Here is a 13,904-nt window from a genome sequence, read left to right as displayed (position 1 = left end):
GTCGCATTGGTTCCGTTCCTTCTCACACTATCTGACCATCATCGAAGAGGGAGCCGACAAATTGGCCGCCCTCGTGAATCATGTCTCGCCCAGCGTATACAGGCTCTTCTCGGAGTGTGACACCTATGAAGCAGCGATCGACGTGCTGCAGGCGCTCTACGTGAAGCACAAGAACGAGGTATACATACGACATCTTCTCAACACACGCAAGCAAGCAGCCGGGGAGACAATCGATCAGTTCCTGCAAGCTCTGAAACAGCTGGGAAAAGACGGCAGCTTCTGGGCCGTAAACGCCGAGGAACACCGAAATGAAGCGACCCGAGAGGCATTTATCCAAGGACTCAGGTCAGCCCACATACGGCAACGCTTACTAGAGAAAGCGCAACCCACTCTTGAAAAGGTAGTCGACCAGGCTCGAGCGATGGATACGGCTCAGCAGCAATCCGAGTCATTTGGGACACCGATGCTGCTAATGAACGCCGCTACGGTGGAAACTCAAGGAACCCCACAGACACAGACACAGCCTGACACAGGGGATGGAGAAAAACCCGAGGAGTCGGATACCCAGACCTCGTCAAACTCCTCAGCAACTACTGCGGTTGGTAAATGCTTCTTTTGTGGGTACAAAAGACACCCCGCCACAAATGCTCCGCCAGAGATGCCACATGCATGAATTATGACAAGAAAGGGCATTATGCCAGGGTATGTAAATCTACTCCAAGGAGAAATAAACCCACTTCTGCGGCTCTCTACTCACAAAAGAAACTAACTGCAGCCTCACCGGGGAATCTATCCAAGGCTATCATCAACGTACGAATTAACGGGCATATGGCTGAGGCACTGATTGATACCGGTAGCTCTGAAAGTTTCGTCAACAGCTCGCTAGTGAAGGGCAGGAAATGGAAGATCCACCCGACAGACAATACAGTATGCATGGCCGCCACATCACTACAGTCCCGCGTACGAGGGTACTGCAATGTTGAATTGGACGTAAAAGGGTACACGCATCGGGATGTAAGGGTACTGGTGCTTCGTGATTTATGCGCAGACGTAATTCTGGGTCATAATGTCCTCAAGCAGCACATGAGCGTCGAAATACCCTTTGGAGGAAGCAAACCTCGTCTAATTTTAAATGCTTTGACCACCGCAGAGGTAACGTCCCCCCAGCTGTTTGCTAACTTGTCGCCGGTCTGTAAACCGATTGCGATCAAATCGCGGCGATATACCACTGCTGACATGAATTTCATCACTTCAGAGACCAAGCGATTACTGGAAGAAGGAATTATAGAACCGAGCGATTCGCCATGGCGCGCACAGGTGTTGGTCACCGCCAATCAGAATCATAAGAAACGAATGGTTGTCAATTATTCCCAAACGGTCAATCGTTTCACCCAACTCGATGACTACCCTTTGCCGCGCATAGACGAGATGGTCGAACGCGTGGCCAATTATAAGATATTCAGCACCATCGATTTGCGAAGCGCCTATCATCAAATTCCCATCCGAGAGGAAGACAAACCTTACACCGCATTCCAGGCAGGTAGACGCCTCTACCAATTCAGGAGGATTCCGTTCGGTGTCACGAATGGAGTAGCTTGCTTCCAACGAGTTATGGACGACATCATCTCAGATGAAAACCTCAAAGACACTTTTGTTTACGTGGACAATGTCACAGTGTGCGGTAGGGATCAGGGGGAACATGATATGAATCTGGACATATTCTTGAGCATTGCTAGAAAATATAATCTGACCCTCAACTACGAGAAATGCGTATTCTCGGCAAGGTCAATTGACCTTCTCGGCTACACAATAGCCGACGGCACGATTAAGCCTGATCCTGAACGATTGCGCCCACTTCGTGAGCTACCCCCACCTCAGGACCTGCAGACAATGCGCCGGGTGATCGGCATGTTTGCTTACTATGCAAGATGGATTTCCCAATACTCCGAGAAAATACATCACCTAGTGCATTGCAAAAACTTCCCACCAGATGCCGCTGTTGTAAAAGCTTTCCACAGCCTCAAAGATGATATCAGTAATTCCGTGGTATTATCGATCGATAGCACGGTGCCCTTCGTGGTGGAAACAGATGCTTCTGATCACGCGATAGCTGCGACGCTTAATCAGTCTGGGCGACCCGTCGCGTTCTTCTCGAGAACTCTCTCTGGAAGCGAGCAGAGACACTCGGCAATAGAGAAGGAAGCGTACGCCATTGTCGAAGCCCTGCGTAAATGGAGACACTATTTACTGGGAAACGATTTCACGCTCGTCACGGACCAACGATCCGTGGCATTCATGTTTGATGGGAAAAATAACGGGAAAATTAAGAATGAAAAAATTATGAGATGGCGGATAGACCTAGCTTGCTATAGTTACGACATAGTTTACCGGCCCGGGAGGGAAAACCCTGCTGCAGACACCTTCTCTCGGGTCTACTGTTCGGCGACAATCAGTCGGGCTTTGCAAGACCTCCATGTGTCTCTGTGCCACCCGGGGGTAACCAGAATGGCACATTTCGTGCGCAGACAAAACCTTCCCTATTCTATCGAAGATATTAAACAAATGAATGCTTCATGCCCTGTTTGTGCTAAACTAAAACCCAGATTCTATGGTGCGGCTTCTGGCAGATTGATCAAGGCCACTTCTCCCTTCGAGAGACTAAACATTGACTTCAAAGGGCCCCTGCCGACCGAGACAGACAACAGATACATATTCACTGTTGTTGATGAATATTCCAGGTTCCCTTTCGCATTTCCATGCTCGGATATGACCACGGGCACTGTCGTGAAATGTCTGTCTGACCTCTTCGCTATGTTTGGGAAACCTTCGTACATACATTCAGACAGAGGGCCGTGTTTCATGTCGGCCGGGCTAAAACAATTCCTATTAGAGCACGGCATAGCAACTCGTCGAACGACGGGTTACAACCCACAGGGTAATGGGCAGGTGGAACGATATAATGGAGTTATTTGGAAAGCCGTAACTCTGGCGTTGAAATTGAGAGGACTGGGCCGCGAGCGGTGGGAGGTTACCCTTCTCGACGCTCTGAATTCCATACGCTCTTTGCTCTGCACGTCCACCAATGCAACTCCTCACGAACGAATGTTTACTCACCAGCGGCGTTATGTTGACGGCCAATCGGTGCCCAACTGGCTAACCCATCCCGGAACAGTGTTCATGAAACGCCCGGTACGACAAAGCAAGTATGAACCCATGGTGGAGGGGGTCGAACTCATCGATACTAATCCAGAGTATGCTCATGTCAGGCTCCCGGATGGCAGGGAGACCACTGTGTCGGTTCGTCATTTGGCTCCCTCAGGTACTCCTCCCGCAGGTACACCACCGTCTGGCACTCCTCCCTCTGACATCCCCTCCCCAGGTGTTCCCCCCCAGGAACTCCACCCGAGAATGGTGGCGACGGAGCTGCCGCGTTCCACCTGAGAGCGATCGGGGAGTCATCCCCGGCACAAGTCGAGGCTCACCAAGAGGATCGGAAGCCTCCCTCAAGTGAAACCGCCATTTACTCCCGGAGAGGTCGACGGATAATACCCCCTCGCCGACTCAATCTGTAAAGGGGATTATCGGCATCCCCGATGCTCATGCTCCTATATGCTCGTTACATAATATATCGATGCTCATTACCATGCTCCTACAACTCAAAATAATCCTCACTGCTTGGCATGTATGCTTCTGTAGTTTAGATAGTTCGCGTTGCTTGAAATGTATACTCCTGTAGCGCTGAAGTAATCATGGTGCGTTAGTTGGGCCTCTAGTTACATTTTAAAGACGGGGAAAATGTGGTGAATTGAAGGTTGTGACGTGCGATCACATGTTGCATGGCTCGAGCACAGAATAGATAAAGCTAAGGTTCTGCTCGGTCGGGGGGATTGTCCCAGGGGCATTGTCGTTTACGGCGGCGGTTCACTTGGTGCTCGTTGAATGGTGAAAATTGAGAGTATATCGGACTCCGGGCTTATACTGATTTACTTTGCGGTGATTAGTTGCACGTGTATACCTTACTGCTTATGTACTCCTTGCTGCACCTGTATCCCCTGATGTGCCCGTAGAAGCGGCTTCAATCAAATGGAATAAAGCCTACACTCTGAAGGTTCTTCTCTCGCTTTCATTTCAATAAGAGCATGGAAAATCCCCCATAGGTTCGCATCCGTGGGGAGGAAAGGAAACCCCCATCGGCTTAAGAAATACCCCGCTGAGTGCAGTGAGAAAGACTGCGCCATTGTTGTGGCGTTGCTGGTACCCAGGGTGTCCTGGGAAGTGACGGCACTTCTCCCAAACTCAGTGACTGAGTGATGTATTTAGTATTTTCAGTTGCAGGTCAAAATGAAATATTGCTGGTCTTGGGTTCTATCACTACAGACTGGGGTTTGGGTGCCCTGTGGTAGGAGCTAAGTGTCAGAGGTGTCTCGAAGGTCTCTCCTGCATTCTCATCCATTGCTGACCACAAAATTACTTTTAATCCTGCCAAACAACAATCACACCAACATTTAATCATGCCAACATCAGGATCATTGGCAAGTTGTTGCCCCCCCCCTTCCTCCATGAGGGGAGGGGGGCATGACCTGATCCTGGGTACTTCAAACACGTATGCAAAATTTGGTGGTGATCGGGCCAGCCTTGTTTTTTTTTTTCGATTATTTTTTTCAGATTACATACATACATGAAATTGCATTATTTAATATAGTAGGAGAATCTAATTAAATTTTGTTTGACCAACACTTTAATTCATAACACGTCTTGGAATATGACATGAAAACAAAGAAAGAATGCAAAAATTAACTTTGGCATTCCAGAAACTGTGCAGGGTTTTGCTCACGAGTAACTTTGTTATGGTCTGTCTGCGGTAATTGTAAAAGTTGATATATTAGAGACTTCATAATCTATAACTACACGTATAAATGTCGATCTATCTGTCTGTGTGTTGCAAATACACTCCGACCCCTCTGGACAGATTTGGACCAAATTTGTCACAGAGGTAAAAAGTTGTACCAGCCAGGTTTAAGCGTGGTTTGTGTCTCCTTCGGTCGCCGGGAAACCCCTGGGAAAAATGATGTGGTATACTTCCTCGCCGTTGCAGTTGGTTTCAATAGCACAACAGGATGGATTGAAGTTCCTCAGACAACTGCCTGTCATTTTCTGGGGTTATTCTCGCCATCAACATTGCGAGCTTTTTCTGTCAGTGGGGACGGGTACTTTTGCTAGGAAGTAAATAAAACAGTAAAAACATAGTTGTGTCTATCACAGTTCTCGAAGAAGATAAAAGCCTCCATAAGGCTGAGTTGACCAGATCGCTTCATCTTGCATACCTTTCACTTGATGGCAGCACCGGAAATTCCGGCGATTCCCAGAATGTCCGGGCTGACTTGGCAAAGGCTTCTGATTGGACAAATTGACATGCAGGACTCATCGCAATAATGAAGGGGGGGGGGGGGACACAAAGAAAATGTCAATGCTATTGCTGAAGATTCTCCAATAAGTGATGAAACCGGTCCATTAGCTGAGGGGGTGTGTAGCATTGGGATTCTCGTGTGTGTACTACATGTGAACGTCTTTATAGTTGTTGAGCAACTCTGGGAAGGGTTTGAAACAGCGTAGCACTTGCCTTGTGTATGTCTTCTTGGGTTGCTTTACGCAGCTTCTTCGGCTCGAGTAGTGTGGGAGGGGTCAATTATATATGTAATCCAAGCCACCTGGGTTTTGTTGATAAGGTAAGAGCTATGCCTGGTGTTGGCTTTATGGTTAGGGTGGTGGGCTTGGGATCCTAGGATCCCGAGTATAAATTCCACTCGGCTGTTGAATTAATACCAGGTGGGGTTGACTCTGCCTGTCATCCTTCTGAGGTTGGAAAAATGAGTGCCAGCTTGCTGGTATCCTTTGTCAGAGTGGCGACCCATCGAGGATTGTTCCCAATAGCCAAGGAGACTGCTTAAGCAGCACCAATGCTCTGCACAGAGTATGGTCCCAATGGATGGATGGTGAGAGCTGACTGGCTATTCCCTCCATTCACAGGTGAGAGATGTGGGTGGGTTTTTCACACATACATACATTCAGATAATGCCATCTGTCTGTCTGTCTGTCTGTCTGGTCTGTCTGTCCCACCCTGAAACACAGAAACGCTCCTCAGAGAGAAAAAAAAATTTTTTTCAATCGGACCAAAAATTGAACCTGGTTGGTGTACAAGGAAACAGACCGCTGCTTCCATCATATCAATTTTTTTTTGATTTCCTGATAAATATGTTGTGATATCTTTTCTGTTAAGAAATGTGATGATTTTGGAATTTGATACTATTCTATGGAAAGAAATATGATTTTGGAATGATACTTTTTCTTGTTTTACTCTGCATTCCTCTCTTTCGGCATCCATCTCCCTCAGGAGAAGTGAATTCTTGCAGAATTTTTTTTCTGTAACGCTCACTTGGCTGCGCCTGGATGGGTTTGAGGGTTGTGGATTAGCGGCTGAAACCCGAATCCTATCCAGGTTCCTCCTGATGACTCCATCTTTTCTCTTTACTTCTTCAGCTTCTATATTGGTCTTCCCTTTTCACTGCATCTATCTCCATAATAATACACTGGTTCGTCCAACCGTTTGTGTGTAACAATCCCTCCACCCATTAAAAACATCATTAGGCCACTATTTTGGTCTCATCCGAAGCCAAAGACATATTCTGAGCAGTCATACTCACAATTGTAATGCCCTCCCGACAAGTTTTCCCTTCGGTGAAAAATGTCCAATGGGATTGTTAGAAGGATCATCGAGTATCAAAAGGTTGGAGCCCATCGACGTCACGAGCCTTTGTAACGGTATAGGCCTCATGCTCAAGCCTCTGGTAAATACAATTTGAATCTATCCGAGCTATACAATCACAATGTATTATATAATGCACATTGGCAGTAAATATATTTTTGATTCAAACAGGGGGTATTTTACTTTTAACGATGTGTATATAGCAAGTCGCCAAGGCAGGCGCCACTGTGCTTCGGTGGAACGTCTTAGCTGGCTGGGCGAAGTGCTGGTACTCCCTCACACCCGACACCCAAATGGCGGTTCGAGTCCGAGCAATCACTGCACCAGACGTGGGGTGCTATCCGTGCGGACGCTAATCGTCCCGAACCCAATCTGTCCGATCCGCGCAGACTACGCCACTTGTGATCAAAGCGATCCTAATCATTCAGAGACAAAGTGACTTCATCCGGACGTATTTAATAAGTAAACTAGCAGAAGCCTGTGGTAAAAATACCACGAGAGAAGAATAAAAAAAAACCGATCCATTTTTTTGGATAAATAGTCAAAGCTCATGGAAGAGCTCGTACAGTGAGCGGATCAGGACGTAAAAGAGAAAAACAGGACGCAAAACACGCACGCACGGGGTGGACAAGATGGATACAGAGGATGCACAGGGTGGACAAGATGGATACAGAGGATGCACGGGGTGGACAAGATGGATACAGAGGATGCATGGGGTGGACAAGATGGATACAGAGGATGCACAGGGTGGACAAGATGGATACAGAGGATGCATGGGGTGGACAAGATGGATACAGAGGATGCACGGGGTGGACAAGATGGATACAGAGGATGCACGGGGTGGACAAGATGGATACAGAGGATGCATGTGGACAAGATGGATACAGAGGATGCATGTGGACAAGATGGATACAGAGGATGCATGTGGACAAGATGGATACAGTGGATGCACGGGGTGGACAAGATGGATACAGAGGATGCACAGGGTGGACAAGATGGATACAGAGGATGCACGGGGTGGACAAGATGGACACAGAGGATGCAAGGGGTGGACAAGATGGATACAGAGGATGCACGGGGTGGACAAGATGGATACAGAGGATGCACGGGGTGGACAAGATGGATACAGAGGATGCACAGGGTGGACAAGATGGATACAGAGGATGTACGGGGTGGACAAGATGGATACAGAGGATGCACAGGGTGGACAAGATGGATACAGAGGATGCATGGGGTGGACAAGATGGATACAGAGGATGCATGGGGTGGACAAGATGGATACAGAGGATGCATAGGGTGGACAAGATGGATACAGAGGATGCATGGGGTGGACAAGATGGATACAGAGGATGCATGGGGTGGACAAGATGGATACAGAGGATGCACAGGGTGGACAAGATGGATACAGAGGATGCACGGGGTGGACAAGATGGACACAGAGGATGCAAGGGGTGGACAAGATGGATACAGAGGATGCACGGGGTGGACAAGATGGATACAGAGGATGCACGGGGTGGACAAGATGGATACAGAGGATGCATGTGGACAAGATGGATACAGAGGATGCATGTGGACAAGATGGATACAGAGGATGCATGTGGACAAGATGGATACAGTGGATGCACGGGGTGGACAAGATGGATACAGAGGATGCACAGGGTGGACAAGATGGATACAGAGGATGCACGGGGTGGACAAGATGGACACAGAGGATGCAAGGGGTGGACAAGATGGATACAGAGGATGCACGGGGTGGACAAGATGGATACAGAGGATGCACGGGGTGGACAAGATGGATACAGAGGATGCACAGGGTGGACAAGATGGATACAGAGGATGTACGGGGTGGACAAGATGGATACAGAGGATGCACAGGGTGGACAAGATGGATACAGAGGATGCATGGGGTGGACAAGATGGATACAGAGGATGCATGGGGTGGACAAGATGGATACAGAGGATGCATAGGGTGGACAAGATGGATACAGAGGATGCATGGGGTGGACAAGATGGATACAGAGGATGCATGGGGTGGACAAGATGGATACAGAGGATGCACAGGGTGGACAAGATGGATACAGAGGATGCACGGGGTGGACAAGATGGACACAGAGGATGCAAGGGGTGGACAAGATGGATACAGAGGATGCACGGGGTGGACAAGATGGATACAGAGGATGCACGGGGTGGACAAGATGGATACAGAGGATGCACGGGGTGGACAAGATGGATACAGAGGATGCACAGGGTGGACAAGATGGATACAGAGGATGTACGGGGTGGACAAGATGGATACAGAGGATGCACAGGGTGGACAAGATGGATACAGAGGATGCATGGGGTGGACAAGATGGACACAGAGGATGCAAGGGGTGGACAAGATGGATACAGAGGATGCACGGGGTGGACAAGATGGATACAGAGGATGCACGGGGTGGACAAGATGGATACAGAGGATGCACAGGGTGGACAAGATGGATACAGAGGATGTAGGGGGTGGACAAGATGGATACAGAGGATGCACAGGGTGGACAAGATGGATACAGAGGATGCATGGGGTGGACAAGATGGATACAGAGGATGCATGGGGTGGACAAGATGGATACAGAGGATGCATAGGGTGGACAAGATGGATACAGAGGATGCATGGGGTGGACAAGATGGATACAGAGGATGCATGGGGTGGACAAGATGGATACAGAGGATGCACAGGGTGGACAAGATGGATACAGAGGATGCACGGGGTGGACAAGATGGACACAGAGGATGCAAGGGGTGGACAAGATGGATACAGAGGATGCACGGGGTGGACAAGATGGATACAGAGGATGCACGGGGTGGACAAGATGGATACAGAGGATGCACAGGGTGGACAAGATGGATACAGAGGATGTACGGGGTGGACAAGATGGATACAGAGGATGCACAGGGTGGACAAGATGGATACAGAGGATGCATGGGGTGGACAAGATGGATACAGAGGATGCATGGGGTGGACAAGATGGATACAGAGGATGCATGGGGTGGACAAGATGGATACAGAGGATGCACGGGGTGGACAAGATGGATACAGAGGATGCACGGGGTGGACAAGATGGATACAGAGGATGCATGGGGTGGACAAGATGGATACAGAGGATGCATGGGGTGGACAAGATGGATACAGAGGATGCATGGGGTGGACAAGATGGATACAGAGGATGCATGTGGACAAGATGGATACAGAGGATGCATGTGGACAAGATGGATACAGAGGATGCATGTGGACAAGATGGATACAGAGGATGCATGTGGACAAGATGGATACAGAGGATGCACGGGGTGGACAAGATGGATACAGAGGGAACCTCCAAGGAGGGATAACTGAAAAAAATGGGAAACGGGATTCGGGTGGTGGGTTAACGAGGGTAAAAAAAAAAGATGGTTTTGGATTGAGGACGATCTGAGACTGTGGTTGAACAGCTGTCTTGAAGACCTGGAGGGAAGAGCGAGACTGTAAAGGATGTGGAAGTTGATTCCATAGGTCAGAAAAAAAGAGGAACAGGTGAGTGGAGGTTGGCAGTGATCCTGGATTTAGGAAGGTTCACCAGAAGGGGATTGATGGTGGACCGTGTGAGCTCTGCAAAAACCTGGAAGGGGGGCGGGGGGGGGAGAGCAAAGCACGGAAAGAGCAGAGGGTGCAAGACCAAAAAGGAGGCTGTGGAAGACAAAGATACCACCAACCTGTCTGCAATGGCGAAGAGATAGACTCGGCATTCCAATAATCTTGAAGGCCTTGGTTTCCATGGCATCAAGCTGAGCAGTGTGAGGCAGGAGACCAGCCCAGAGGGTTGAGCAGTGAGTACTCCATGAGGCTGCGGATGAGGCATTGTGGGTGGATAGTTCAAGACTGCCAAAAAAGTACTCTGTGTGACGGAGGATGCCCATTCGGTGGCTGGCATTGGAGGCCAACTTTAAAATGTTGTTTGCTCAAGAAAATCATGGTTGATAGTGAGAGGCATGAGTTAAAATGACTGAACTTCCTCAAGAAGATTGTTTTGAAAGTAGATTTGGGGGGGGGGGGGCTGCTCGGCGATTAGTTCTGAAAGAGACAGTGAGAGAGTGAGATTTGTCAGGATTGAAAGACATGTTCCAAGTGTTTAACCAGCTGGTGATTTTATCAAGGTCTGAAGAGAGGGAAGAGGCTGCAGTGGAGGATGAGACACGTCACGGCAGAGGGTGGAGTAATCAGAAAATCGATAAAGAGGATTGTCCAGAGTCAGAGAGATCATTGATGAAGATCAGGAAGAGGACTCGGTCCAGAACAAGGCCTTGTGGAACTCGAACCTTGAGAGGGAGAGGAGGAAACTTAGATCATCGTTTAACACAATGAAAGTACCGACCCTTCACTCCGACACACACACACACACACACACACACACACACACACACACACACACACACACACACACACACACACACACGCACGCAACACACACACACACACACACACACACACACACACGCACACGCACACACGCACACACACACACACACACACACACACACACACACACACACACACACACACACACACACACACACACACACACACACACACACACACACACACACACACGCACGCAACACACACAAACACACACGCACAAACACACACACACACACGCACACGCACACAAACACGCACACACACACACACACACACACACACACACACACACACACACACACACACACACGCACACACACACACACACACACACACACACACGCACACACGCACACACACACACACACACACACACACACACACGCACACACACACACACACACACACACACACACACACACACACACGCACACGCACACACACACATACACACACACACACACACACACACACACACACACAAACACCTGTAATTCATGTAAAAATACACCGACATGTCCCAACGTCTTTGTCCATCACGTGATTCACGTACAACCTCATCCACGGTTCGATTCCCCCGAATATTAAGAACCCCAAGAATCCCCGACCGACCTTCCTCCGCCGCGAGTGACTCGAACTCGCGGAGTTCCCGAAGCAGGACCTTCCGCTCGGACCCTTGTAGTCCGTATATGAAATCCCTCGCGCCCTCACCACTCGCCAGGCCCCCCGTGGCGCTCTCCATACTGGGAGTCCCGACCAACCGAACCGGGACTCCATACGAGACTCCGACACCCAGACCCGTCGTCCCGAACCGTTTGGGCCCAAGACAAGCGGAGGTCCGGATCGAGGGCACCAATCGAAGGAGACTCGCCATGAGACAAACCGCGTCTCTTCACCGACCGATGGATGCTCTCATGTGCCGGCGATGGAATCAGACGTCAACGTTATGAATGAATGAATGAATGCATTTATTCATTCATTCATTCATTCACTCACTCACTCATTCACTCATTCATTCATTCATTCATTCATTCAATCCTTCCTTCCTTCCTTCCTTCTGTCCGAGAACAAAGAGAGTTGTTTTGATTTTGCACGTTCGGACATTTATTTGAAATACGACGTAAAACCGAATCACTCCACGTGCCCCGTGTTTTTTGAGATAATTTCTCGCTCATAATTAAACGCTAATTTGTGTCGTTGCCTTGCTTTTAGAGAAAGCATTGAGGCTTACGTTTCGAGATAATTGCCGCAACTTGTGCGGTGTATAAGCACACCGCTTGTAAAAGGAAGCCAAATCGGGGCGATCCAGTCAATTAGATGTTTTTTTCCGTCTCAATGCGAGTTCGCATTGCTTGGCCAAACAATTTGTTTTGCAGAGAAATATTTTGTATCAATTTTAAAATTACAGATTTTGCATTACGTCACGGCACCGGAACAGGAACCAACACCAGCACCGGCACCGGAGCAGGAACCGACACCGACACCGACACCGTCACCGTCACCGTCACCGTCACCGTCACCGGAACCGGAACAGGAACCGACACCGGAACCAGAACAGGAACCGACACCGACACCGACACCGACACCGTCACCGTCACCGTCACCGTCACCGGAACCGGAACCGGAACAGGAACCGACACCGGAACCAGAACAGGAACCGTCACCGACACCGACACCGTCACCGACACCGTCACCGACACCGACACCGACACCGACACCGACACCGTCACCGACACCGGAACCAGAACCGGAACAGGAACCGACACCGGAACCAGAACAGGAACCGTCACCGACACCGACACCGTCACCGACACCGTCACCGACACCGACACCGACACCGACACCGTCACCGACAACGACACCGTCACCGTCACCGTCACCGACACTGTCACTGACACCGTCACTGACACCGTCACTGACACCGTCACTGACACCGTCACTGACACCGTCACTGACACCGTCACCGACACCGTCACCATCACTGACACCGACAACGACACCGACACTGTCACTGTCACTGACACCGACACTGTCACTGACACCGTCACTGACAACGACACCGTCACCGACACTGTCACTGTCACCGACACCGTCACCGACACCGACACCGATTCCGACAACGTCACCGTCACCGACACCGTCACCGACACCGTCACCGACACCGACACCGACAACGTCACCGACACCGACACCGACAACGACACCGACACCGTCACCGTCAACGACAACGACACCATCACCGACACCGTCACCGACAACGACACCGATACCGTCACCGACACCGTCACCGACAACGACGATCTTGTCCCCATCACTCTTGCATCACAGATCCCATATAAGTTCTGTACAGAAATGGTAGAGTCTCCAACATCATATGACAAATGTGAGAACATCCGTTTGATGATCCCCAGGATTCGATTTGCTTCTAGGATTGTTGATCTATTCTGTTATTGCGTATGGCAGCTTGGGTAGCTATCATTTCATGGATGCGTGGCTGTGCCGCTGATGCTGTGCCCCTCCATCAGTAAGCTGGTACTCAATTCGCCGACATCAGAAGGATGACGGGTTGAGTCAACCCAACCTGGTATTAATCAGCGGACGACGGGTCTCAAACTCAGAACCCGAAGATCCTCAGCCAACCACCCAAACCACAAAGCCAACACCAGGCTTGTAGGATTGTTGATGAGACGTCACGATGGAAGTTGAGTTCTA

General features: G+C 49.6%; 2 protein-coding genes across 4 annotated transcripts in view; one reads left to right on the top strand and one right to left on the bottom strand.

The window, feature by feature from the left end:
• The window catches only part of TMEM65 (transmembrane protein 65), a 37,935-nt gene extending 25,778 nt beyond the window's left edge, over positions 1-12,157 (bottom strand). For 2 of the 3 annotated variants that reach the window (XM_085853775.1, XM_085853777.1), the window contains exon 1: positions 11,805-12,156. In XM_085853775.1, the coding sequence (XP_085709901.1) occupies positions 11,805-12,066 (262 nt within the window). In that variant the 5' untranslated portion in view covers positions 12,067-12,156. Of the gene's footprint in view, positions 1-11,804 lie in introns of all 3 variants that reach the window. The other variant, XM_085853776.1, reaches the window with a different exon arrangement.
• The window catches only part of LOC147012689 (uncharacterized), a 58,192-nt gene continuing 56,382 nt past the window's right edge, over positions 12,095-13,904 (top strand). Inside the window, exons 1-2 of the mRNA XM_085855748.1 lie at positions 12,095-12,108; positions 12,842-13,646. Coding sequence (XP_085711874.1) covers positions 12,095-12,108; positions 12,842-13,646 — 819 coding nt within the window. The remainder of the gene's footprint in view (positions 12,109-12,841; positions 13,647-13,904) is intronic.

This window comes from Eptatretus burgeri, chromosome 14, assembly GCF_056783735.1.
Source record: "Eptatretus burgeri isolate ZD-2024b chromosome 14, Ebu_testis_v1, whole genome shotgun sequence".
Classification (NCBI taxonomy): domain Eukaryota; kingdom Metazoa; phylum Chordata; class Myxini; order Myxiniformes; family Myxinidae; genus Eptatretus; species Eptatretus burgeri.
The sequence above is the reverse complement of the archived record's forward strand: the minus strand, read 5'-3'. Positions and strand labels throughout refer to the sequence as shown.